Source organism: Salmo salar, chromosome ssa18 (assembly GCF_905237065.1).
Source record: "Salmo salar chromosome ssa18, Ssal_v3.1, whole genome shotgun sequence".
Taxonomy (NCBI): domain Eukaryota; kingdom Metazoa; phylum Chordata; class Actinopteri; order Salmoniformes; family Salmonidae; genus Salmo; species Salmo salar.
The window spans coordinates 20,069,645-20,097,575 of NC_059459.1; the positions used below are offsets into that span (position 1 = coordinate 20,069,645).

Sequence of the window (27,931 nt, forward strand, 5' to 3'; positions counted from 1 at the left end):
TAGCCGTACTAATGGATAGTGGTTAATGTAAAGACATTTATGAACGGTAACAATAACGTGAAAAGGCCACTGCCATTTTGGAGTTGGAGCATTTAGCATTGGAGTGGTCTATGGTCGTGCAGCTGAAGGCAATTTTCTAAAAAGGTCACATCTTTCTGTAAATGCATTTCATCATACAGACACAAAAACATAAGAGGCTTTATATTTGCAGGAAAATCTGCTTGAGGAGAGGCCAAATTCGCATCTGGGGTCAGGACAATTACAGTGTGGAGTCTCTGGAGAAAACTGATCATCTGTTAGCTGAACTGTATTTACTAGTTTATCAAGGTTAACTGTTCCTATGTGTTTCATTTCGGGAACAACGGATACCACATGCCCAAGGTATGCCATCTATCCTTGGTGATAACTACTGTAGAAGCATTTACCAACACATATTTTATATACTGTTTAATAGCAATATAAGCATGTTTCCGCTTTTAAAACAACAAAATTGTCATGACAGTTAAGTTACTGTGACCAGTAGCCATATAACAGACACAAATGTTGACAGTAGGAAATTACAATAAAAAGAAGGGATTTAGGATCCAGCTCAAGGTATGACAAAAGAGGAAGTTTGATTAGATATATAGAAAAAGGTATTAGCTTATGGCTTTAGGAAGCATAAACAAGCAACCATGTGTAATGGTCAAAAGCGTATAGATACATGCATGTTCCTTTGGCTACTTGCAAAGGCTTGACCTAGTTGAAAATGAAGACATTTAAAGGGGAGAATGACACGTTGTTCCATTCTCCACTTCCTCTCGCTCATGCAGACGGGGCTGCTATTTTGAGCTAAGCTTTGGCCGTAATGTTTATGGCTACAGACCCAACCTAGTGGAGTTAAGGAAAGTTAAGGAGGGAAAGAGGGAGTGTCAGTGTAGCGAACTGCATCAGACTTTATATTTACACATAGTCACTCCCTTTTGTCTGTACCAGGCAACGCCTGCCCTAGCCTTAGCAGTCACACATTCAACACGAGGTCATACCTGTGACACTGTGTATATTTGCATTCCAATTTTAGAGGGCTCTATGACCTCAGTTCTACTGGGCATCAGCCTTCACATTCCATCAAGAACTCTGATGGTTCATATCCAAGAAACAGTCTGACCTTTAGCAAAGCATAACAAGAAAACTGGCAAGAACACCAAATCAAAACAGGTCCAGGGATTTACACTAAAGAAGCATGGGCACAGCCCTAAGCAAGTGGAAGAGAAGGTATTGCGCTCTCAAATGATGAAGGGGAAAGTAACCTAGCTACAGTATGTGAATAGAGGGCTATCAGTTGTTTTTGTTAGCCGTTGTGACCGGGAACTTTGGCTTGTCCTCAGACCCACTTCAGCGGCTGTGCTCCACGGCCCGTCATGGGGTGAGCTCAGAGCTGTGACTCAGGCTGAATGCCAAGAATCCCCTTCCTCCCAGACCCAGCCAGCTGACTCACCCACTGCTGCCACCTCCAACACCACCACACCTCAGCATGACACACCCACTACAGGGCTGTGAAATAACACATGGAATATGATATTAAAAGGATCATGTTTATTTATTTATACCAAATCTCTATTTGATGTAAATCAAATCAAATGTTATTGGTCACATACACATATTGGAATGGCACGTAATATACAAAGGTCCAGATACTTTTTTGTCGATTTCACTTGTTTTTGAGAAACTTACCAAAATCAGTGGTTCACTTCCTCATCCTCGTTGTACAGTACAGGGGCTCTGAAAAAATGGTCCAAAAACACCCAAGTACAGCTTGATTCGGAAGTAAATGGAATATAACGTTGCGGATAAAGTATGGAATGACAATTTCATGTGTACAACATCTAAAGACATGCACCACTATACTAAGAGCTTTTGCGTTTCTAAAAGGACGTATTTGGGAGTTTTTTGCAGCAATAGTTCCATGTTTTTTCAGAGCCCCTGTAGTACACAATGAGGATGAGGAAGTAAATCGCTGGTTGGGGTACGTTTCTCAAAAACAAGTGAAATCGCAAAAAAAGAGTGTGGAACCTTTTATATCATGCACTTACATCAAAAATAGAGATTTGTTTGTGAAAGAACAAAATTCTCCTTTAAGGTACAGCAGTGTGGAACAATGGTTGTAGGACAAGGGATGACTATGATAATAGTGTACAGGGTATGATATTGTTATTACATGGTAACAGATTTGGTCAAGTGATTGGCTATGCACACAGCTTTGACACATACACTTACCCCACCAGACATGCCACCAGGGGTCTTTTCACAGTCCCCAAATCCAGAACAAATTCAAGAAAGCGTACAGTATTATATAGAGCCCTTATTGCATGGAACTCCCATCTCATATTGCTCAAATAAACAGCAAACCTGGGTTCAAAAAACAGATAAAGCAACACCTCACTGCACAACGCCTCTCCCCTATTTGACCTAGATAGTTTATGTGTATGCATTGATATGTAGGCTACGTGTGCCTCTTAAAAAATATATATATATGTAGTTCTGTCCTTGAGCTGTTCTTGTCTATTGATGTTCTGTATTATGTCATATTTCATGTTCTGTGTGGACCTCAGGAAGAGTAGCTGCTGCTTTTGCAACAGCTAATGGGGATCCTAATAAAATACCAAATATTGTTAACCATTAGGGCAAACTCAATTTACTGCATTCCATGACTGGGAGTGGATAGGAATTATAAGTACAATCTGTGACTGATAATATTAGAGCTGAGCTCACTGAAACAGTTGACATGGTGTATTTACTAATGACAAAAGATATCCAATTTAGACACACCAAAGATGTTCTTATGTTGACAGAGACATTAGAATGCATGACTGAAGATGACAATACAGATGATACAGAAAAACCACAACAGGTAGGTGTTTTCCCCAACTCTGTTTGAGGGCTGCAGCGTCTCCAGTCCTGGCTTTCATCGTTGCCTGCTAATCAGCTAATGAAGACTTGGGTAACCGGGGGAAATTGACTCACTGGCTAATTACTGACATTATTTGATCAGTTAAGTTCCAGGAAAAGGAGAGAATCAGCAGACACTGAAGGCTCCAAGGACTGAATAAGAGACTTCTGATCTATAGAATACCTGAACATACGCATGCGATAACAATTTGTTTACATTAGACGTTAATAAACCTGAGGGAAAAAAACTAAACCGATTTCAAATTTCGATTTTTCTCTTGGTCATCAAAGTTCCACTAGCAGATACCATGTAAGAACAGGTCAGCAACAAAACTGTTATGCCCTCTGCTCCATCTTGCTGACTAGGTCAAAGATGACACCTGTCCCAAACACGACAACGAAGAAAGTACAGCAGGAGGTAAACCATCAACAGTTCTATCTCTCAGTGTGCTGGTCCCAACCCAGACAGAGTAATGTTCAGGCCTAACTAAGCATGACGACTATTGAATGGTTTAGCTCACTAGCCGCAGAGCCAAGAATAGACTAATACAACTGGTAATCTACAGGTAATTGGCAAAATAAAGGAAATATCAACATAAAGTGTCTTAATAGGGCATTGGGCCACCAAGAGCGAGAACAGCTTCAATGCACCTTGGCATAGATTCTACAAGTGTCTGGAACTCTATTGGAGGGATGCGACACCATTTTTTTTACGATAAATTCCATAATTTGGTGTTTTGTTGATGGAAAACGCTGTCTCAGGCACCACCTGTTTTCAATATACTTTGTATCCCTAATTTACTCAAATGTTTCCATTATTTATGCAGTTACCTGTAGATAGCCAACGTACAGTATCACACATTTCCACCCACCTACAGACCTTCTGACATGAGAACCTGCTACAGTATATGGTACTAACGCACAACCTGCCCGCCCCTGGGCTATGCCAACAAAGTGCCTGTTCACTAATGATGATGTGTCTACACTGCTGGGACCTTTCTGACTGATAAGGCCGACTTATCTAGGTAACTATTCAACTGTATCCTGTTTCCTATGAGGTCTACTGCCTGCAATTCACACCCTCAAGCAATCCATATTGCTCTCATCTTCACAGTCAACAATAAGCTCTTCTCGGATCACTGGTGTATCTATGTGAACTATTGTGATTTGTTTTGCAGCCTAAGAGTTGCCCTTCCCAACTAGCCATGAGGACTTTCATACCCCACTATACTGCTGTTCTGGGAGTATGAACTTGAACCCTTTTATTTGCACTTATTACCCACCATATCATTATGGAGGCCCCGCTGACTTTCTAGGAGAGCCACTCCTTGAAAACTGATTTTTTTACATAGATGAGCATTGAAAATGTCATTGTTTACCAGTAATGTATAATTCAGTAAGGATACTACTACCATATTCAATATTCAGTCATAGAACAGTTGTGAGACATGTTCCCTTGGGTGGTGTAAAAGAAATACTGTTTAGGCAGGCAATATGAGTCTTGCAATATTTCATGTTGAGGTAGCCTTGTATTTGACATGTCAAGGGTTAACAAAAATGACAAAATGAGATGAACATGAACTCAATTTGAGACAAAAAAAAGGAATATTTGACATGCTGATGATAGGAGGGGTTGAGTTATGTCTCTCAGTATAACTTCCTGTATGAAGGTATCATGAGTTACAGACTTGACCTTAATGGATTTTATATTGAAAGATAATAAATTGGTTCGTATTACCTTGTACACTTTCCCAAAGGCCCCATCTCCCAGTTCCCCAATAATCTCCCAGATTTCCTCCGGGTTCTCGTCTCTATGTACGTGCTCATACTGTTTCTTCTTCTTATCAGACCCCAACTTGAAGATTTTACGAAAATTGAAGAACGACATCTTCTGTGAGTTTAGTCTGAGTGGCCTTTCCAGCAATTCCCACAAAGAAAGAAGAATAATCCAAAATTCCCAATAACGTCCAAGTATCTATGAGGCTGTAATAAGGCAGCTAGCTCGCGCCACTGTGTCCATTTAGCCGCTAGACAAGTAGACAGACGATTCTTGAAATAAACTCAATAATAATAAGCTACAATTCAATACCCGCATTTACTCATGAGCTGAAACACCAATCGCGCATTATTATTATTATTGTAAATGAAACAATTCACATAACACGTTGGCTACATTTGATCATGCTCAACAAAATGCACAAGGGTGGTCTTGGGATGGTTAACGTTACTGCCCCAATACACACACGATCATTCTTAGACAATGTAACAACCGGCTTAATAAATGGATCTCAACAGACTGGCAGCATCGTCTTGAAGTTCAGCGGTACCGATTTCATAAAACTCCCTTCAAAGACATACTTATAACCCGTAGTTACGGCCCAACCAAGCAATCTAATACAAGTCCTCTGTCGTCACAAGGAATGGAAAAATAAACGCGAGAATGAAATGAAGTTTCTCAGATTTGAAGCTCCACGAGACGGTAGTCATTTATGGTGTGGCCATTTCTAAACATTTAATTTTCTTCCGGTTGGTTTTAATAGGGAATATTCCTTCATACCGAACCAACTTCAGAATTGATGATAGGGTGCCTTGCCACCTCCTCTTTGCTGCATGTTGTGGAAAGCGCGTACCCGTGAAGCGCAGCCGCAATGGAAGCCTTGACATGGCCAAACAAAGCATTTGATAAATTCCATCCAAATCCATTAGTAATACATTAAACAAATTCCACTCAAATGCAGTCTTCTTCATATCAATTTGTTCAATTCAGTTACCTCACTCAATTTGAAATTTAACAGGCTTGATATGTTTTATTCCTGTGCAATTAGCCGAGGCCTAAATACGATTCCAGTTCATCATCAAATCTTACATTTCCATATTTTTCTTTTTGTTAACTGATGTAATTATTTTTTAAATTGCATTGACCCTCACCCTCCTTGTCCAAACTCAAGTGATGTGAGTTATAATTGAAGTCCGTGCTATTGGCGCCACCTTCTGATTTTTTTTGTCATGCACTCTTTTGTCATTTGCGATTTCTATCTCACATCGAGGTTCAAGCAGCTAACTCACTACTTTGGGGGAAATATGTATTTCTGAAAGGCTTGATTTATTCCAGTCTATTAACAATAAGCCAAACCATTTTTGAACCCCACTCCCCCTTGTCAGTCTGAAATAGGTTAGGTCCACGTGTAAGAAATGGCCTAGTCTTACACATACATGTGCCTTATTGCAGTGAGCAATAAGGAACAAAGGTTCACAGGAACTTTGTACAAACATATTTAATAAAAAAGTAAGTAGGTTAGTATCATAGCATCAAAAAGCAAAGCTAAATAGAACATTTGGAGATTACTGAAATAACTGCAGAACACTATGCCCAGATAGGGAACCTCACCAGAAGGTGAACATAACAAATATAGCTGTGGCCTATAGGTCTAGTGTGATCTCAACCACTGCCCTTCCGTTAAGCGTACCATAGAGCTGGTTATAGGCCTATAGCGCAGTCTTGAACCTGGAAGATTCCAACAGCAGGTAGGGTCAGGAAATGTATCATTTAAACATGAATAGGCCTATTCTTGTAGCATATAATGCATTATTTAGATGATCCTTTTTGTTTTATATACAGTTTTAACCCCCAATGAAATAATTAAATGAGCATTAGATTTAAACAATTGAGAAATCATTTTAATAAGCTGAAAAACATAGGCCTACCAATACCATCCCTCTCAAAGGACAATGTAGAAAAAAAGGACAATGTAGAGTCCACGCAGTAAAAACAGGTGACGTTCTCGTTCGCCATTTTTGCGAATACACGTCAGTTCCTGGCAATTCGCCACTGAGAGAGAAACTCAGAAACAGAAGACAACAAGCAAGTATTAGAAAACAAACAATTCAAACTTTGTGAACGAATATGCTTTACTTTAATAAATATTCCAGTCTCAGTGTATTTGGATTGTGTAGTAGGCCAAACAAACCAAACAATCGTCAGAGGCGCTCACTGGCCTTTACTCTCACATTTCAAATGTAGAATGTGTGTGAAATGTACAGGTTAGCAAGTTCAAGTCAGCCAGTGGATGAGCTCTATTGGGACCTCCACACAGTATGTTGGGGATCGTACATACCATACAAAACGTAACATATCATAATAAATAGAAAGTTCGGTGTTACGTACAGAATAATACGAAATGCTCTGAGACCAAGTTGCAGCCCAACCTTTTACAGTGCTATCAGTTTCAATATTTTCAACAGCCTCTTTAGAGTTGGTGAATATTGGCAGAGGGAGTTTTCAGGGTAAGTGTTGGAGAACACGGAATTCTGTACAGTAGGACCCAGCCAGCGTCGGCTCGAGGCTTCGCTCACGTGTTACAATTTAGAATTAGGTAAGTCTTGGGTTCATGAGCAACAACGATAGAATGCATTATGAAAGATGACCAATAGAGTGCAGTATAGCCACTTGTTTCAACTTCTTGCTCAACAATGGAATGCGGTCAGGGAAAACAGTAGGCTAACACACTGCGATAAAACGAACTATTGAAAATGCCATTTTGTTCGACTACAAAAATATGTCCTATGTCAATTTGCTGAATGTGTTATTGTGGACTTGTAGGGTGTCGTAATTTCCACTGTAAAAATGCTTATTGCTTTATACTCATTGTGTCGATTGGACTACTTAAATAACCCCGCGAGACTTATGAAATTTTTGTAGCCTATGCCATATGCGTCATTGTTGGAATCTTATTTAGAGCAGACCTAAAATTCCTGCTGTAGCCTATAGGCCTATTTCATGATAGGCCTAACTAGTCATGGTAGATATGATCCCTTTAGATACGTATATTCTTCTTCTATATTTTAAATAAGCTATTTTATTCAATTCTAGTTGTTTATAAATATTATGTGTTTGGGAGCACGCTAATGTTTAGGCTATAGTAATTCATCAGCCCTACAAATGACAATTGCTAGAGTCACCCCGCCCCTCATTAAAGGACAGTAACTGTCCAACACAAGGGCCAACCTACTTTTCTTTCAAGGAGGGCTGAGCAGCAGTGCTCTGCAATATGCGCTCGCCGAACCGCTGCCGTCCTTGTCTTCGGTGTGTTGTTTACAGTATTTCCTGCTCCGCAAAAATAACATGCAGCTGGCAACAACTTACATTGGATGGATGTAGCGGATCAGCACGCACGTTGTGTATTGTTACGCCAAACTTTACTTGACTAACATAGACTTTTCTTTTAGGCCTACATTGTCTTTTTAGGGACATTTGCGCTTTGATAGATTGACCTGCTGAAACTTTCCTTGACAATAAGGGAGCATAAATGCCCTCCACATAACTCAATTTCCACCAACTCGATCAAATTTTTTAAGTTGTTCAAGATGCAGTTCCGAACGGTCCTTGAAGTGAAAGTTGTGGATGTGCAGAAGAGGCGGAATCCCTCCAAACATTATGTGAGTATACTCTATTGATTTCTGACAATGCCAGACACTTGGCTTGTGCTTCATGACCATAAACAATAACTTTACGTTTTGTCTGATATATCATTTTAAATACGTACACTAGCTTATTATTTTATTATGCTTTTGTGGGCATTCTGCTGTCAATAAGTAAAACCTTGAGTTATCTATATTGTAGAATTATATGCACTGGGACAAGTAGGAAGAGTGCTAGTCTCCATAGAGGAAAATCAATTAGTCTGCCAAGTCCAATAGGATTAATTAAGCAGAGAGCGGATAGATGTAACCAGTACTGCCTGAGGTCCCAAAGCCTTCCCCCCTGGGGTATCACATTGGGAGATCCTGCTGGCCTGGGAAGTCCCATGAGTAAAACATAAATCAAATCTCATTATCGATGAGCTAAGCAACTGAAAATGCTTATCCTGTTTTAGAGAGAGGAAAAAGGCAACCCTTTGTCTTTTGTCTCCAAGGTTACAGTGTGACTTCCTTGCATGGGTGAGAGAGGGACACTGGGCACAAGGACTGAGAGCCTTTGGCAACTACATTATTGCCACAGTGTTTTGAGATTGAAGACCGTTTCTTTCAGATACCTTCCATGACCTTTGGTCCAAAAAGCAATTTTGTTCATTCTTAAAGATGTTCTATAATGCATATAAATGAAATGGGGCATTAACAAGTATTGACAAGCCTGTGTTTAACTTGCATTGGATGAAATCCAATGTCCTTGTGCTTTTAGCCAGTAAGAATAAGTAAAAACACTACTTTTAAATAAGTAATGTCTCCACAGTCCACATACCCAAGCTTTAATGGTAGGTGTTTTTCCTTAATATCCTGCCAGCATGGAGATATTCTGTGGAGTCCGTTGGCCTCTTTGTCAAAAAGTCTTGAGAGTTTGCTGGTCATGCAGATATTATGCTGACTTGCATGCAGAGTGATGTGGATATGGTCAGATACCATGTTGGATTTTATTGCAAGTTTTATTTTATCAGTCCAACAACAACACCAGAAAGTGCTTGTTTTGTACATGTATTGTACATTCAGCAGTATTATGTTGGGCTTGAGAGGACCTCTCTTGATGATGTGTTGAATGAGTCTCTAGTGCCCAAAACGCATTATACATATACTAAATGTGTGTCATACGAACAAATGAGGTGTCTGAACTGACATTACCATTTATTGCACAGCTCCAGATTTGCTCTCTATGCTCTCTAAGAATGTAAGACATTCTCAAAGGGAACTTTAGGGGCACTGTTGTTTCCTAAACACTCAATCCAAAGCATTTGGTCATGTCGTCTGCACTCAATTAACTGTACAGGAACTTGTTCCACCCTGCAACACACTATTTCTGTAATGAGCTATGCTTAAAATCAAGACTTGATTTCAAATAGGACAGTTAAGTCTTTACTGATTGTAGCCATGTGTAGCGACACTTAGAAACCGCATGCAGATGCAGAACAATTAGCATATGTTCCTGCATCTGCAGTAGAAGAAAGGGTGTGCCCAAATGTTTGTGGCCTACATAGTAAGTGCCAGGGAGAACTCCCACTCTAGCCATATAGTTATAGCCAACTGCCCCCTCTGGGATTATGCCATGGCTGTAGACTAGAGTCTGACAAAACAACATTGTAAAATACTAGAAAATGCAACTCTAGCCTATCTAGAGTATCTATCAAAGTTGGAGCCAATTAAGTGTAAATAGTTGATTTATTTCCTTGAATTGTTTAAATGTAAAACCCAAAATGAAATGGCTAATGGTTAAACCCTATTGACCATCTCTTTGACCCGACACAGGCTTCTAATGAGGTGTGTGCAGACAGACAGGCCTAATGAGTTAGCTTGACCTCTACTGACCTCTTGAAGTTTAGTCTGAAGGGAATTCTCTATGTGTCATTGGGTCAGTCAAAACTAAGTGGTATTACAGTGCCTTCAGAATGTATTCACACCCCTTAACTTTTTCTATGTTTTGTTGTGTAACAGCCTGAATTTAAGATTTTGTGTCACTGGCCTACACACAATACCCCCTAATGTCAAAGTGGAAATATGTTTTTAGAAATGTTTACAAATTAATGGCAAGCCTAAATAAGTTCAGGAGTAAAAATGTGCCTAACATTTCACATAATAAGTTGCATGGACTCACTCTGTGTCTAATAATAGTGTTTAACATGATTTTTGCATGACTACCTCATTTGTGGTGGAATCTGTGTTTGAAATGTATTGATCGACTAAGGGACCTTACAGATAATTGTGTGTGTGTGTGTGTGGGGTACAGAGTACAGAGTACCCCACACACACACAATTATCTGTAAGGTCCCTTAGTCGATCAATACATTTCAAACACAGATTCCACCACAAAGACCATGGAGGTTTTCCAATGCCTCGCAAAAAAGGGCACCTATTGGTAGATGGGTAAAAATAAAAAAGCAGACATTGAATATCCCTTTGAGTATGGTGAAGTTATTAATTACACTTTGGATGATGTGTCAATACACCCATTCACTACAAAGATACAGGCATTCTTCCCAACATAGTTGTTGGAGTGTAAGTCGCTCTGGATAAGAGCGTCTGCTAAATGACGTAAATGTAAAATGTAAATGGGGTGGAAGGGAATTGCTCAGGGATTTCACCATGAGGCCAACAAAATGTGGAATAAATCAACGGGTATGAATACTTTCTGAAGGCACTGTATATGTCTGACGAATGTGACTGTTGTTAATGAATCTTCCTTGTTTGTTTTCTTCTGTAGGTGTACCTCATCAATGTCACGTACTCTGACTCCACCTCTCATGTCATCTATAGGAGATACAGCAAATTCTTTGATCTCCAGGTAAAAGTAGATTTTTCTTTGCCAGATACCACCATAGCACAATGATATAGAACCATGTTCCAGTATCTGTTTGATCATGCACTCAATCATCTTAAACTTATACTAACGTAAACGTGTATTTAAAACAGTCAATCTGTAGGTTTTAACATCTATTTGTATTTTCATGCATACATTTCCTCAGTCACTTTTCCCCAACCCTGGATTTCCTGTCAAACTGACCTGCTGCCCTCTGAATGGGCCATAATACTCATGATCTATTAGAATATGTTGCAAAAGACATTGCTATGAGGTTCTCTATGAGATTACATTAACATGAACTTTGAGTGATGGACGTCTGGGGCTCAGTGGGGAGTCGAACCTCAATGCTCTGTGTGTTCCCCACAAAATTATGTTTCAATCAGGGGAAGCCCCAACTGAAAAGCCCCATTGAAGACCACTGGTGCCTGGCGGAAGTAGGGAAAATCCCATTCACCCATGCAGACGAGTGGTGAGAGGAAGAAATGACCTCAGACTGAAAGATTGGATGTGGGGTGAAGTTACCCCTTTTTGGTTGGAGGGACACCAATGCCCTCGAGGGAAACTTCTTGAGCTGCTGATGCCAGACTTTCCAATTGAAACCCACTGAAGATGCATGAACGTAGGGAGGCCACAGCTCTGAACAGTGTGGGTTCAGACTGTACTGCAGGTCTCGTGACTGTTGAAGTCGGACCCTTGACTGTTCCAGGGACCCTTGCTCTGTCTGATGGAAATGGAGCATATCCCCTGTCTCTGTAAACATTGGTCTTTTCCAGAGACCCCTTCTCCTGGCTCTGGCTCTGGCTCAGTTTCAGTGTCTGTAAGGCACAAAGAATGGGTAGGGATACTGCCTTTTACTAGTCCCTCAGTCATACAGTATGGTCCATTAGTCAGTTATGGTGTTGTTCAGCCCTTGTATTGTTATGGACTGACTGAAAGCATATGATGTATCGTTTATCATTATGTGGGACCAGGTACAGGAAGAAGGGCAGACTCATTGGTCGATCCAGGAAATTGATTCATAGTTATAACATTAGTAACATGGTTAGTTATCTTTATCAACATCTCTAAGTCCTCATCTGAACAATGTTTTGTGTTTTTGTGGAATTTAGTTTAGCACTTGATTCTATTGTAGCCCAATTTGAGAGTGACAATATCACACCAGCTTTTAAACGGCAGTGTTCTTTATAGGTCTGTAGATGAAAACATTGTGGCAAGCAGCCTCCACTGAACACTTGTTGAGTGTTTGAGTCTCCTGGAAGTCCTTCTGGGCCAATGGGATGTGTGACCTACCTGGAGGTATAGGATCCAGCTGAGGAGATGACAGGCTTTAATCCCAACATGCACTGAGTGGAAATAAAGGGGAAGTCAAGATCAGGAAGGAGGGGTGGGGGAAGGATGGAGGGATGGCCATTGGGGAGTGAAATGACCACCAAACATGATGAGAGTGAAAGATAAGGGTGGCTTTTTTTAATAGTAATGAATCCTTCCCGCTTGCTCTAGATTGTAGATACTCTAACACAGTTTCTCGCTGTGTTTTAGTGATGCATATATTTCCAATAGTTTTTGATTTTTCAACATACATAAGATTATGACGTTTTACTGTAATTCATTGCCAAAAATTATTCATTTTCTAGCAATAGTTAGTTTGATCCACTCCTTCATTCCTCTCTGTTCTATGAAATCCTCTAGTGGCTGCTATTCTTGTTTTAAGCTAAGTAGACACAAAGCCTGTCTGTGTGTGTTAGTGTTTGTGCCTGGTGCCAACAGACACCTACAGTTCATCTGAGGCACAGCTCTGTTCTCTGTCCTTTCAGCACAATCACACTCTTCAGTTCGAAGCTGGCAGGGAACAGGAACGTGCTTTGCACTCTTTGACTCGCCAAGGGATCATATGCATGATTTTGTATGAAAGAATAAAATCTGAGATAAAAATGGTGGTTGGTGTACACAGTTGTAACATAAAGCCGGACATGAATTTTCATGGGTTTATGAAATTGCCTCTCATATCTGTTTGTATTCGAAATTCAGTAGCTCTTGATAGCTAGAGATGTGTAGTATTGTTAGCAAGTGTTCATTAGCTTAGTTAGTAATTTATCTGTTAGATAAAGTACCCCTTGGAAGAAGGGTGATGGTTTAACGACACTTACTCCTAGTTTTGCCAGCCTCTCTAGCACACTCATCAGAGCTGATTGCTCCTTAGTGATTGCTCCTTAGGGATGCAATCACTAGAAACTATTATTTTCCATCCAGTTCACTCTTTCATATTTTGCTGATTTCACAGTTTGTAATTTGTGAAGTGTAAAAACACATGAGTAATCTACACATTTCTCACCAGTTCCTGAGATTTTGCTCAATAATGGCTTTAACTTTGTTGGGTGTAAAATGTTGCAGAGCTTGTGTTCCTACAACATCATCTCTGGTGTGTATGTCTGAGAGAAATGTTTTCACCCACACATTTTGAACTAAGCAGAAATGATCCCGAACAGAGTTTCTACCCTCAAAGAGAAATGATCTTCCCCGCTCCACACCCTTGGACCACAGAGGACATAACACAGAGGTCATGACATTCCACTGGGCGATTGTGGCGTGTGCAAGTTGGCCCGTTTCCCTTCACTCTCCACTCGGATGGAAACTCCTCTAAAGGTCCCTTAGTCACTTTATTTTTGGGTTCAGGAGTTGGACCAGAATCAGAACAACATCTCTGTCTGCACTGTAATTTGTCTGCTGCCCTGGTTTCCTCCTGACATACGCAGGCTCCTTAACAAGTTTGTTCACTGTTAAAACTCCTATCCAAAATCCTAAGCGCTTTGATATCATTTTTAGTGTGAAAGTATTAATCATGAAACCTTGAGTGAAGCAATGGAAGGCAGCATCAATAAACTGTTGAGGTATTGATCAGTCCTAAGTGTGCTAGCCATCATCTGTAATTGGTCAAGGATGCAGTGGCGTGTTCAGGTCATTTTGAATGAGGTGGCCAATGTGGGGCACAGACCCAGTTTAGGGGGGGCCCATAACATTTTGATCCCTGATTTTTTTTTTTTCTCGATTTAATTATAGTGGTTCAACGCATTAAATGCTTCAACTTACAGTATGTTTGGTACATTTTCCTGTTCTAAAAAAATATATATATTCCAGAAGTGTTTGTATTCAAGGTTAGGATTTTATATGGGTATTAGCATACAGCAGTAAATTCACTTGAAAGTGCCATCCGGAGTGCAAATTATACTGTGACTTTTGGGGGGACAGCCTATGTGGATACATTCCTTTTATGGTTTTTATAGTAAAGATATGTCATTTAACTGTAAAAATGTATTACCTTTTAATGTGACATGAACACAAGCAGTCATCAGTGCACTGTGCACCCGCCATTTTGAATGGAAAAGGACATCTATTACACAGCCAGGTCACCCGTGATACAAGTTAGTGTTCAACGTTCATCTATGTCTGAGGAAGTCGGGAGATGACGTGGAAACCGTCCATAAGGGGCAACAGTGAGCACTTTTACTTTGAAATAGGTTTCAGTTTTGCCAGAGCATTGTGGGTGGAGAAGGCGAATGGGCATAAGCATCTGCCTCCGATTCCGAAGGTTGTAAGTTCAAATTCAGCAATTAGTAAGTAGGTTTTTATATTTAGCCTAACCTTAAGATTTCTTAGTTAATGCCTTAACCCTTACCTTAAAAGTTATGAGTTAATACCTACATTTCACCTTAAACACTTTGAAATGTGATGTTTGGAACTTTGGCATTTGACATTTGAGAAACATGAATGAACATCTAATTCTGATGTAAGATGGTGAAAGCTAGTTGCTATTACAAACACCGTTTGTAGTGTAATGACATTCAGCCTAAAAAGTGGCATGTATTCATGGATGACAAGGGAAGCCAGGCTGCCCCAAAAAATGTTAGCAATAAAAAATGAACTTTTATACAATTATTTTCTCATTCGTGTCTGGCTGTGTTTCCAAATTTTCTTTCAATTCGCAAGAGGCTGAATCTATTTCACTAGAGAAAGTATCTGAGCAAGGCAAACAGCGCCCCTCTGTCTTAGTATCTGCAGCCCATGTATCTGATACTGTCTTGCCAAAAAGAGTATGACATGCCATGTTATGTTTGGCCAGACCGCATCAGATACATGGGCTACAAATACTAAGACAGAGGGACGCTGTTTCGTTTGCTCCGATGCTTTCTCCGGTGAGATTGAGTCTTGCTGTCGGTGCACGTCTTGGTAAAAATGATCAATATATTCAGAGACAACCTATCAGATCTCAGAATTTCTGGTGGGCCAAGTGGCCACCCCCTGGATATGCCACTGCAAGGGTGACCATCGGAATCATTGGAGGACAGTGTGGAGGTCTTTTCACTTCTCTGTTGTGAACTACATGCAGTAAATAAATGTATTGTTGATGTTAGAACACAACCACTACATGGAATTCAGTTGTCTTCCCACTCAAACATTCTTCCACCCTCTTTCTGTCTGGGAGCTGAACAATACTCACTGTCTCTTTTTGTCTCCCTCCAATTCCTCTCTTTATGTTCTGTTTATGTATGTCTGTGCTTCAGGAATACTTTTTATAGTATAGCAATCTGAAATATACTTGAGAAACATAGTCACTGACTTTTTGGCAATAATTTCAGTTAGGGAGTATTGTAAAAGATGGCTGTGAATTATTTTGTTTGTTGTAATTCCCCCCCCCCCCGCCTCCCAATTTCTTGATTACGATCTTGTGTCATCGCTGCAACATCCTAATGGGATCGGGAGAGGCGAAGGTCGAGTCATGCGTCCTCCGAAACAGGCGCCCGGCCCGCCACAAGTAGTTGCTAGAGTGTGATGAGCCAAGTAAAGCGTTCATCTAAGTAAAGCGTCCCCCCCTTGTCCAAACCCAGATGACGCTGGGCCAATTGTGCGCCGCCCTATGGCACTCCCGGTTACGGCCGGTAATGACACAGCCTGGGATCGAACCCCAGGCAGTAGATCCTAGCACCTGCATTTTAATCTGCCCCTAGGGTAGACTTGGCTGACACAGCACTTTTAACATATTAAACTGAACTGCACACTTTGGGAAAGACAGACTGTATACACAAATATAATATCTCCTGGGCAACTGACTAAAGCTGCCGTAACACAAATGTAACAGGAGAAATGCCCGCACAGGGAGTTGTGATTCCAAGCTGTTACTTTGTTTCCATGGGAATGATGGGTCTCCCACCTGTCTCGAGACGTTTGGAGCAGATCCAGTCGTGCCTAAGAGGGTTCCCAGCATCACTCTGGGATTGGGAATGTTCTCTGTTTGCCAGGGATCTGTTAGAGGTATGGAGAGAACTCTCCTAGCCTGCGGGGAGCAGGCTACTGCTATCATGTCCACCAGCGATACAGAAAACATGGTACTATGAGTGTGTGGCACAATCTCAGATAAACAGTCAGATAAATAATAGGAGCTTATTGTTTATCTGACTATGCCATACACTCAAAGTAACATGTTATCTGCATTTCTTTTGAGAAATGCAATTTTGAGAAAAGCTAAGCTTTAGTGTAGGTACAGTTGAGTACTCTGTAGACGTCATAATAGCAGTCTGTGTAGAGTAATGACATGAAAACAGATTTGCCTCTGTAAGCTTATCCCATATTTTGTTGCAGCCACACTGTAAGGGCACATTTCTTTGCATTGTTTTGTACGATACATTGAATCTGGTTTTAGTAGAGTTAAGTCTTTGCTTTTTTGTCAGTAGCATTTTGCCATAGAAATGAAAGTTTCCCATCTTCCCATTTATATACTGTAGATAACTTGGTTAACCAAAACAGCTCTTAATGTTCAGCTTTTCCCCCTTACCCTCAAAGGACAATATTGAGTGCACTCCCCTTCAAAGGAAACCACTTCTCATCTACGGTCTCTGTTTTGTGAGGGGGAAATGCCAAGGTCCAAAATAGATGTAAAGTTTCATTAACAGAAGCAGAGAGAGAGAAAAACCACAAGAAAATAACTAAACCAACTTTAGTTGGAAAACCCTCTCAAACAACCATTCCGTCCCAGACAACTTGGCCTGGGACTCTTTGTGCACCTGGTTCTTTTGCACCCTCTTTGGTCCACTTTGGCCCAGTCCCCTGGCCTAGATACATCTGTTCACAGCATCAGTCCCTCTCCAGAGTACATCTGAAACAAGGAAGAGCAGGACCACATCTGGAGCTGAGCAGGCTTGTTACTGTAGGACTCTCCCACTGCATGTATTTACTACAGCACACTGCAATGATTTATTAGACCAGGAAACCCGAAGCTCAGTGAGCGTGACGCTAACAGATATACACTTGACACTTAAAGGGCGCAAAAGAACACACCTTTTCACACTCACCAATGCATGCTCTCGTGTAATCATGCACATGACACGCTACATGAACACATGCGCTCGTGAACACATGCAATTACATATGTACACACACACAACCACCCAAACACACATAGGCAAACTCGCAGGCATGAGTGCATTCACAGCAGAATGCATTTATATGGGATCTCGTCATAAAAGACCGCTTGATCCAGGATGACCTCTCCTTCATGCACATCTGTTACCCTAACTCAATTATATTATTGGGTTACTCCATTTTTAATGCACTCAGTAGAGCGACAATGATCATGGTTCGAGAACTGTCTCTGAAACTACAGTTGAAGTCGGAAGTTTACATACACTTTAGCCAAATACATTTAAACTCAGTTTTTCACAATTCCTGACATTTAATCCTAGTAAAAATTCCCTGTTTTAGGTCAGTTAGAATCACCACTTTATTTTATTTTAAATTGTTTAACTTGGGTCAAATGTTTCGGGTAGCCTTCCACAAGCTTCCCACAATAAGTTGGGTGAATTTTGGCCCATTCCTCCTGACAGAGCTGGTGTAACTGAGTCAGGTTTGTAGGCCTCCTTGCTCGCACATGCTTTTTCAGTTCTGCCCACAAATTTTATATAGGGTTGAGGTCAGGGCTTTGTGATGACCACTCCAATACCTTGACTTTGTTGGCCTTAAGCCATTTTGCCACAATTTTGGAAGTATGCTTGGTCATTGTCCATTTGGAAGACCCATTTGCGACCAAGCTTTAACTTCCTGACTGATGTCTTGAGATGTTGCTTCAATATATCCACATAATTTTCCTGCCTCATGATGCCATCTATTTTGTGAAGTGCACCAGTCCCTCCTGCAGCAAAGCACCCCCACAACATGATGCTGCCACCCCCGTGCTTCACGGTTGGGATGGTGTTCTTCGGCTCCCCCTTTTTCCTCCAAACATAACGATGGTCATTATAGCCAAACAGTTCTATTTTTTTGTTTCATCAGACCAGAGGACATTTCTCCAAAAAGTACGATCTTTGTCCCCATGTGCCGTTGCAAACCATAGTCTGGCTTTTTTATGGTGGTTTTGGAGTAGTGGCTTCTTCCTTGCTGAGCGGCCTTTCAGGTTATGTCGATATAGGACTCGTTTACTGTGGATATAGATACTTTTGTACCCGTTTCCTACAGCATCTTCACAAGGTCCTTTGCTGTTGTTCTGGGATTGATTTGCACTTTTTGCACCAAAGTACATTCATCTCTAGAAGACAGAACACGTCTCCTTCCTGAGCGGTATGATGGCTGCGTGGTCCCATGGTGTTTATACTTGCGTACAATTGTTTGTACAGATGAACGTGGTACCTTCAGGCATTTAGAAATTGCTCCCAAGGATGAACCAGACTTGTGGAGGACTACAATTGTTTTTCTGAGGTCTTGGCTGATTTCTTTTGATTTTTCCCATGATGTCAAGCAAAGAGGCACTGAGTTTGAAGGTAGGCCTTGAAATACATCCACAGGTACACCTCCAATTGACTCAAATGTTGTCAGTTAGCCTATCAGAAGCTTCTAAAGCCATGACATAATTTTCTGGAATTTTCCAAGATGTGTAAAGGCACAGTCAACTTAGTGTATGTAAACTTCTGACCCACTGGAATTGTGATACAGTGAAAATTATAAGTGAAATATTCTGTCTGTAAACAATTGTTGGAAAAATTCCTTGTGTCATGCACGAAGTAGATGTCCTAACCGACTTGCCAAAACTATAGTTTGTTAACAAGAAATTTGTGGAGAGGTTGAAAAACAAGTTTTAATGACGCCAACCTAAGTGTATGTAAACTTCCGACTTCAACTGTAGGTTTAACATGTCTAGAACACTTCATGTGGTTAGACTACCTACACTAATGCACACAGCACTGTGAGTTCTGGGGGTTGTTGTTGTGAGTGTGTTTTCAGATGACTGTGGTGAGTGATGTAAGGCTGTCTGCAGATGAAAGTGGGCCTGTGTCTGGTACATAGTAGCTCTTCAGAGACTATGTAATTACACCCCACATTGTAGTCATTTAATTGGGTGGTCAACTGATGCTAAGAGGCCATAACCCAGTGGTTCTCCTGATCTCATCTAGATTCCTCTACTTTGAGCTTCCTCTCATTTATTGTTGATCGCTAAATGGCTTTGTTTGTCACATAGCTATCAAATATACTTTATTGCCACCAGTAATTGATTTAAGTTTGAAATAATATTGACCATAAAAAAACTACATAGCACTTAGGACTGGATTAATTGAAAACTGTTATCCATTTATTTTATATGACAAAAGTTAAAATGTCCTTTATTTCTCTTTAATTCCAGATGCAGATCCTGGACAAGTTCCCAGTGGAGGGAGGGCAGAAAGACCCCAAAAAGAGAATAATTCCCTTCTTACCAGGTGAGCATGCCGACATGTACAGAGAATATACTGCACTCATCAACCAGTATAGCAGCATTTTAGAGGTGGGGGTTTGACAACACAATGAAACAAAATGCAATGAATCCCAAGAACACACAGAAAGGACATGCTTCTCTATCATTTTGAATAGAAATGGGTCTGTTGTAACACACCACATTTCTATTCTTTCCACTGTTCCAGCTGGGTGAATAAGGCTGTGTTGTGGTTGGGGTATGGCAGTGGGAAGCTGGTAGAGAGAATCTCTCTAATCTGATAACCTCAGCATGCCCCAAAGGAGTGAAGAGTGCCATTGTCAGAGAGCTGCACCGCTCCCAAATGTCTGGATAGTGTTGTTTACACTGCCTTGTAAAACCTAGCCAGGGAGTTGGCTCTGTGCACTTAGTCACTCGAAAATAAACAGTCCTCTTACTGTTATCACGGACAGACAGGGTAACAGAAAGACAGATACACACTCACACATTTCACACACATATTTGACATTGGTCTTTTTCAAGAAATGTTGTCTTGAGTACTACATACTATTTAGAATAGGCCTACTACATAATAGGCCAGACCTTTTTTCTTAAAGGTCCACTGCTGAACGCTTGGGTCTGTGCTAATGTCATGCCACCTGGTGGTAGCTTTTAGAAACAGCACATTCAATGACAACTCAAAGTGCTAAGTCTCTTTTACAGGTAAAGTTTTATTTCGGCGAAGTCAAGTCAGAGACGTGGCTGTGAAAAGGTTGAAGCACCTTGATGACTACTGCAGAGTAAGAACAAATTATCACGTTTTTTTTCTTCGCAGTAAATTATGATGCACTGTGCTGCTTTAAAGGGATGCTTCGGGATTTTGGCAATGACGCCCTTTATATACTTCCCCAGAGTCAGCTGTAGTCATGGATACCATTTTTATAACTCTGTCCAGTATGAAGGAAGTTAGAGGTAGTTTCTCGAGCCAATGCTAACTAGCATTAGGGTACCCATAGACTTCCAGTCATTGCGCTAACGGTAGTTAGCATTGGCTCGGGAAACTATCTCTAACTTCCTTCATACTGGACAGAGACATAAAAATGGTATCCACGGAAGTAGATAAAGGGTCTGATTCCCAAGTATCCCGTTAATGTATGGCAAAAGGTCTATCTATTACTCATAACCTCCTAAGGAGCCACATCTCTCATAGTCCAGTCATTTCAAGAAGTTGTTTAGTTTGAATGTCTTTGTAGCATGTTTGCTGTGGTAGAGACAGGCCTCAAGCTATCTCCTCCACCAGCATCCACAGGAAAGTCCTGCTCTATCTTCTCTTATGTCATTTCCTTCCACGTAGTGGGTTTATATAGGAAAGGAGGGAAATGGGGCACACAGGTCAAACACAGCATCTGTAGAACAGAATGATTCAGCATTTGAGAAGGAGAAATGAACACAGCTAGCCACCTAACCTCATTTGTTTCAGGCTTTCTGGGATCTGGGACACTTGGTAGCTTGCCAAGTGGGGCCGTAATCGCACCTATTTATTGTGGAAAAAAACTGAAACTTGTCTTATGAGCTGAATGCAGATTATTGTGACCCAAAGTGCTGAGTCAAAAAAAATGTAATGTTCTAAAATGATCTGTTTTACAGTATAATATAAATACTGTATGTCCCTATGTCTATCATATACATCTGTTAATTGTGTATGCAAACTGTTTATTTCTAAAGTAGTTTTCAAAGCAGACAAAGATGTAGTCCTGTCAGAGAGGATTGTGGTAGTTATCGTCCTCCATCTGTTTTCCTCTGTGTTATCCCTGCTCTAGGCTGTGATCCCTCTTCCTTCCCCTTCATCCTCTCCACTGCTCAGTAACAGGGCCTTACTGAAGTGTAAACTGTGCCGTCCGTATCCGTACTATACAGGAACACACACACAGTCCTTTTGTGATGTAATGGCAGGCTTCCACATATGGAGTCAGTCAGTCGATGAAATCTAGGGTACATGTGACCACATTAGCTGATAACGTTGTCTTGATGATGTTTTGTGAAGTATTGTCATTGTGAATGAGCATTATACTATTTCACAATTATAATCTTTTCCATCTCTCTTCCTCTCTCCCTAAAGGCCCTGATGAGGCTCCCTAACCAGATCTCCCAGAGTGAGGAGGTGCTGAGGTTCTTTGAAACCAAGGCTGAGGACCTTAACCCTCCTAAAGAGTGAGTTTAATTTATTATAATAATACATGGATATCCCACATGTTGTAATGTTTTATAGTGTGGCTATTTATACATTTCTGTCTTTACTGTTTGGGGCTTTTTACTAGTTCTTCATGTTGTACTTTTCAGTTTTTAGTTGTACTGTCAAACACTGCCCCCAAGTGGACATGTTACAGCAGTACAACAACAAGCATGTTTCATTTAGGTTACTATGTACTAGTAGTTCATTTGCATAACTATGATTATACCAAGCATATGTTTTGTGTGTGTGTGTGTGTGTGTCAGTGTGCTAGCAGCTGTTGCAGACGTCTCTCACCCACGCTGACATGTTTTGATCTCCAAGTGACCTCATGTCACATAGATGACGGATGGTCAGCAAGGCACAGGTGTTTTATTAATGATGATACATGGGAGGTGACACCTGATCCTAGCGCAGTGCTTTTTGTTCAATGGTATTATGAGAGGGAGGTTAAGTTCAGGTCTCAGGTCAGACAAGGCATTACTAGAACTAATTTATCATCCTTAGGGCTGTGAAGGTCATGGAATTTTGGATGACGGTTATTGGCTATCCAAATGACCACAGTCACCATAAAAACCTGGTCGAATAGAATTTTGTATTGATTATTTATTTATTTATTTTTCCTCTCCTCCGCTAGTTGCTACATGTGCTGCCATAGAAATAGAATGACTAGAACGGAGGTACCCATTTCAAGTCAATGAAGGAATAATGGGTAGACTGGTGGCCATTGTGAGTGTACCCTTATGTGCAAAGCAGGAGGTAAAAGAAAGAAGTAAAAGCAGGAAGTGTACCCATCAATATGTGCTGTGCTTTGTTGATTCAACTCAACTGACATTACAAAAATATATTCCATTGCATGAGCCACGTCAGTTAACATAATTTGAATGAACATTCTACATTACAGTGGAAACATTGGAAGTGTATCCATAAGTTTACCAGTCAAATTGCCAGGGTTAGAGGTTCCAAGCCTGTTTTTATTAATTATATTTCTATGTGTGCTGCTGCTGCAGGGAGAGGGCCGTTGCTTAGGCAACCAAATACTTATTTGCTGCAACACCTTGTTTCAGCAAGGGTCAACAAAGTTTCATCACGTTGTTAGGAGTACGTTACCGCAGAAACGGACTCAGCCACAAGAATGCCGGCCGTCACATCTTCAGTCAGCTGTTCGTTCCTTAAAAACAGTTATGACATTAGTCATGACGGTCTTCATCGATAACCGTCGGTTATACGGTAATAGTGCCAGCCCTAATCATCCTCAGATCTATACCAGTAGGGTTAGGTACTTGGTGTCAATGGACATTTGATAATTGGAAACTTACATCTGCGTTTAGTTTTTCTCACCACCTTGAGGTCATCTAGTTCATTTTACTTCAGCTCATTTTCCTTTCTTGGAAAATGTGCAGTAAAAGCTGACATTTAACTTTGCAGCAAATGCCATGTCGGCATTTGTTAACTGTGAATTGCCTCAAATATGTTTAACAGCATTCAGGTGGTTGGCTGGATGTATCTTCGCTGCCTCAACCAATTATTCTCTTGGTATTCTTCATGGTGGTCTCCACCTATGACAGCTACCCTCCACACACACACGCACACACACACACTCACACGATAATCCCACTTCAAAAAGTATAATCCTTCTTCAATCCCACAGATAGCCCACCACAGCTTTTCCCATAATCAGTTTGGAGTAAAGGCATGGTGGTTGTCAGCGGTGCCCCTCCATACCACTCACCACTCACCTGCTCCTGGGTTATAGTTCAGAGAGAGAGAGAGTTCTGCTCTACTGATCTATGGCTCCCTCATGGCCCCATGTTGTCTGTCACATTAAAGTCAATGTTAAAATCCCTCTATGACAACCAAAGGAAATTGTTCTTATTGTGTAGTTAGTAGAGAATGCACAGGCAACTGCCAAAATAAAGGAAACACCAACATAAAGTGTCTTAATAGGGCGTTGGGCACCAAGAGCCAGAACAGCTTCAATGCACCTTGGCATAGATTCTACAAGTGTCTGGAACTCTATTGGAGGGATGCGACACCATTCTTTTATGATAAATTCCATCATTTGGTGTTTTGTTGATGGTGGTGGAAAACGCTGTCTCAGCCCCCGCTCCAGAATCTCCCATAAGTGTTCAATTGGGTTGAGATCTGGTGACTGAGACAACCATGGCATATGGTTTACATCGTTTTCATGCTCATCAAACCATTCAGTGACCATTCTTGCCCTGTGGAGGGGGGCATTGTCATCCTATGGGGGCATAGACTTGCTAGCAAAAATAATGGCCTGCACAGCATTTTTATACATGACCCTAACGGCCCTGCTACACTGCAGCCATCGGGTGTCCGGCGTTGCAATCAGCCGTTGAGGGAATTCTTCCTTTGAAATCAACGAAAGCTGCTATACTGCTCGCGTCGCGTGCAATGGCAGCGTCCATGCTCAAGAATTGCTGAGGTTCAGTTCTCGATGGCTGACGCACGCGTTCATCTTTGTGAATGGAAATAATGAGAATTTATTTTGATTTTGGTTGGTTTCTGTGTAGCAGGTAGAATGTCATGTTGACGGCAAAATGAAGACAACGTGTGTAGTTTAGCAGAAGTGTTAGCGTTATGGGATATTAATTGCTTAATTAACTCAGGAACCACAACTGTGTAGAAGCACCTGCTTTCAATATACTTTACTCAAGAAGTTCTATTATTTTGGCAGTTACATGTATATTGGCTTCATGAGAGGACAATAAATAGATTCAGACTTAGTCCTGCTTCTGTTGGTCTGACCTGACAGTCCTTGGTTTGCTCTCTGTCAATAGTCAGACTCATCGTGGGACTCATTGTCAAATTGTGTATTGTATGTCATTGCCATTGAGTAAGTATGAAGGAAACAACCTGATATGACTTGTTACCTGACAAGTAATTTGTTTGTTGAAGTCATGTGTGCTCATTTCTCAGACAGAACGGATCTGGACAGTTACAATTGCCTTCCCTCCACTGCCCTCTATTTTCTCAGGAACCTCATTGCACAACTCAAGCAGTATACAGAAACCAGAAATACAATACCTTTACTATCACAAGAGGGAGCCACCGATATGTTTTTGAACAATCAAATCAAATCAAATCAAATTTATTTTTATATAGCCCTTCGTACATCAGCTGATATTCTTAAAGTGCTGTACAGAAACCCAGCCTAAAACCCCAAACAGCAAGCAAAGCATGTGAAAGAAGCACGGTGGCTAGGAAAAACTCCCTAGGAAAAACTCCCTAGAAAGGCCAAAAACCTAGGAAGAAACCTAGAGAGGAACCAGGCTATGAGGGGTGGCCAGTCCTCTTCTGGCTGTGCAGGGTGGATATTATAACAGAACATGGTCAAGATGTTAAAATGTTAAAATGTTCATAAATGACCAGCATGGTCAAATAATAATAATCATAGTAGTTGTCGAGGGTGCAACAAGCACGTCCGGTGAACAGGTCAGGGTTCCATAGCCGCAGGCAGAACAGTTGAAACTGGAGCAGCAGCACGGCCAGGTGGACTGGGGACAGCAAGGAGTCATCATACCAGGTAGTCCTGAGGCATGGTCCTAGGGCTCAGGTCCTCCGAGAGAAAGACAGAAAGAGAGAAAGAGAGAATTAGAGAGAGCATATTTAAATACACACAGGACACCGGATAAGACAAGAGAAATACTCCAGATGTAACAGACTGACCCTAGCCCCCGACACATAAACTACTGCAGCATAAATACTGGAGGCTGAGACAGGAGGGATCAGAAGACACTGTGGCCCCATCCGATGATACCCCGGACAGGGCCAAACAGGCAGGATATAACCCCACCCACTTTGCCAAAGCACAGCCCCCACACCACTAGAGGGATGTCTCCAACCACCAACTTACCGTCCTAAGACAAGGCCGAGTATAGCCCACAACGATCTCCGCCATGGCACAACCCAAGGGGGGGCGCCAACCCAGACAGGAAGACCACGTCAGTGACTCAACCCACTCAAGTGACACACCCCTCCCATGGACGGCATGGAAGAACACCAGTAGGCCAGTGACTCAGCCTCTGTAAAAGGGTTAGAGGCAGAGAATCCCAGTGGAAAGAGGGGAACCGGCAAGGCAGAGACAGCAAGGGCGGTTCGTTGCTCCAGCCTTTCCGTTCACCTTCACACTCCTGGGCCAGACTATACTTAATCATAGGACCTACTGAAGAGATAAGTCTTCAGTAAAGACTTAAAGGTTGAGACTGAGTCTGCGTCTCTCACATTGGTAGGCAGACCATTCCATAAAAATGGAGCTCTATAGGAGAAAGCCCTACCTCCAGCCGTTTGCTTAGAAATTCTAGGGACAATTAGGAGGCCTGCGTCTTGTGACCGTAGCGTACGTGTAGGTATGTACGGCAGGACCAAATCGGAAAGATAGGTAGGAGCAAGCCCATGTAATGCTTTGTAGGTTAGCAGTAAAACCTTGAAATCAGCCCTTGCCTTAACAGGAAGCCAGTGTAGGGAGGCTAGCACTGGAGTAATATGATCAAATTTTTTGGTTCTAGTCAGGATTCTAGCAGCCGTATTTAGCACTAACTGAAGTTTATTTAGTGCTTTATCCGGGTAGCCGGAAAGTAGAGCATTGCAGTAGTCCAGCCTAGAAGTAACAAAAGCATGGATTAATTTTTCTGCGTCATTTTTGGACAGAAAATTTCTGAGTTTTGCAATGTTACGTAGATGGAAAAAAGCTGTCCTTGAAACAGTCTTGATATGTTCTTCAAAAGAGAGATCAGGGTCCAGAGTAACGCCGAGGTCCTTCAGAGTTTTATTTGAGACGACTGTACAACCATCCAGATTAATTGTCAGATTCAACAGAAGATCTCTTTGTTTCTTGGGACCTAGAACAAGCATCTCTGTTTTGTCCGAGTTTAAAAGTAGAAAGTTTGCAGCCATCCACTTCTTTATGTCTGAAACACAGGCTTCTAGCGAGGGCAATTTTGGGGCTTCACCATGTTTCATTGAAATGTACAGCTGTGTGTCGTCTGCATAGCAGTGAAATTTAACATTATGTTTTCGAATGACATCCCCAAGAGGTAAAATATATAGTGAAAACAATAGTGGTCCTAAAACGGAACCTTGAGGAACACCGAAATTTACAATTGATTTGTCAGAGGACAAACCATTCACAGAGACAAACTGATATCTTTCCGACAGATAAGATCTAAACCAGGCCAGAACTTGTCCATGTAGACCAATTTGGGTTTCCAATCTCTCCAAAAGAATGTGGTGATCGATGGTATCAAAAGCGGCACTAAGATCTAGGAGCACGAGGACAGATGCAGAGCCTCGGTCTGACGTCATTAAAAGGTCATTTACCACCTTCACAAGTGCAGTCTCAGTGCTATGATGGGGTCTAAAACCAGACTGAAGCGTTTCGTATACATTGTTTGTCTTCAGGAAGGCAGTCAGTTGCTGTGCAGAGGAATGGAAGATTCGATATAGGCCGATAGTTTTTTATAATTTCTGGATCAAGATTCGGCTTTTTCAAGAGAGGCTTTATTACTGCCACTTTTAGTGAGCTTGGTACACATCCGGTGGATAGAGAGCCGTTTATTATGTTCAACATAGGAGGGGCAAGCACAGGAAGCAGCTCTTTCAGTAGTTTAGTTGGAATAGGGTCCAGTATGCAGCTTGAGGGTTTGGAGGCCATGATTATTTTCATCATTGCGTCAAGAGATATAGTACTAAAACACTTTAGTATCTCCCTTGATCCTAGGTCCTGGCAGAGTTGTGCAGACTCAGGACAATGGAG

The 27,931-nt window shown here is 41.3% G+C and overlaps 2 protein-coding genes across 7 annotated transcripts in view; one reads left to right on the forward strand and one right to left on the reverse strand.

Annotated features, from left to right (window-relative positions):
- slka (STE20-like kinase a) overlaps nucleotides 1–5,557 on the reverse strand; it is a 35,905-nt gene extending 30,348 nt beyond the window's left edge. For all 4 annotated transcript variants that reach the window (XM_014154658.2, XM_014154657.2, XM_014154656.2 and 1 more), the window contains exon 1: nucleotides 4,667–5,557. In XM_014154658.2, coding sequence (XP_014010133.1) covers nucleotides 4,667–4,816 — 150 coding nt within the window. In that variant the 5' untranslated portion in view covers nucleotides 4,817–5,557. The remainder of the gene's footprint in view (nucleotides 1–4,666) is intronic.
- Nucleotides 5,558–7,921: 2,364 nt separating this feature from the next.
- Nucleotides 7,922–27,931, forward strand: part of LOC106577017 (SH3 and PX domain-containing protein 2A) — a 102,628-nt gene continuing 82,618 nt past the window's right edge. For 2 of the 3 annotated variants that reach the window (XM_014154661.2, XM_014154662.2), the window contains exons 1-5: nucleotides 7,923–8,364; nucleotides 11,114–11,194; nucleotides 19,875–19,950; nucleotides 20,646–20,722; nucleotides 22,042–22,133. In XM_014154661.2, coding sequence (XP_014010136.1) covers nucleotides 8,293–8,364; nucleotides 11,114–11,194; nucleotides 19,875–19,950; nucleotides 20,646–20,722; nucleotides 22,042–22,133 — 398 coding nt within the window. In that variant the 5' untranslated portion in view covers nucleotides 7,923–8,292. Of the gene's footprint in view, nucleotides 8,365–11,113; nucleotides 11,195–19,874; nucleotides 19,951–20,645; nucleotides 20,723–22,041; nucleotides 22,134–27,931 lie in introns of all 3 variants that reach the window. The other variant, XM_014154660.2, reaches the window with a different exon arrangement.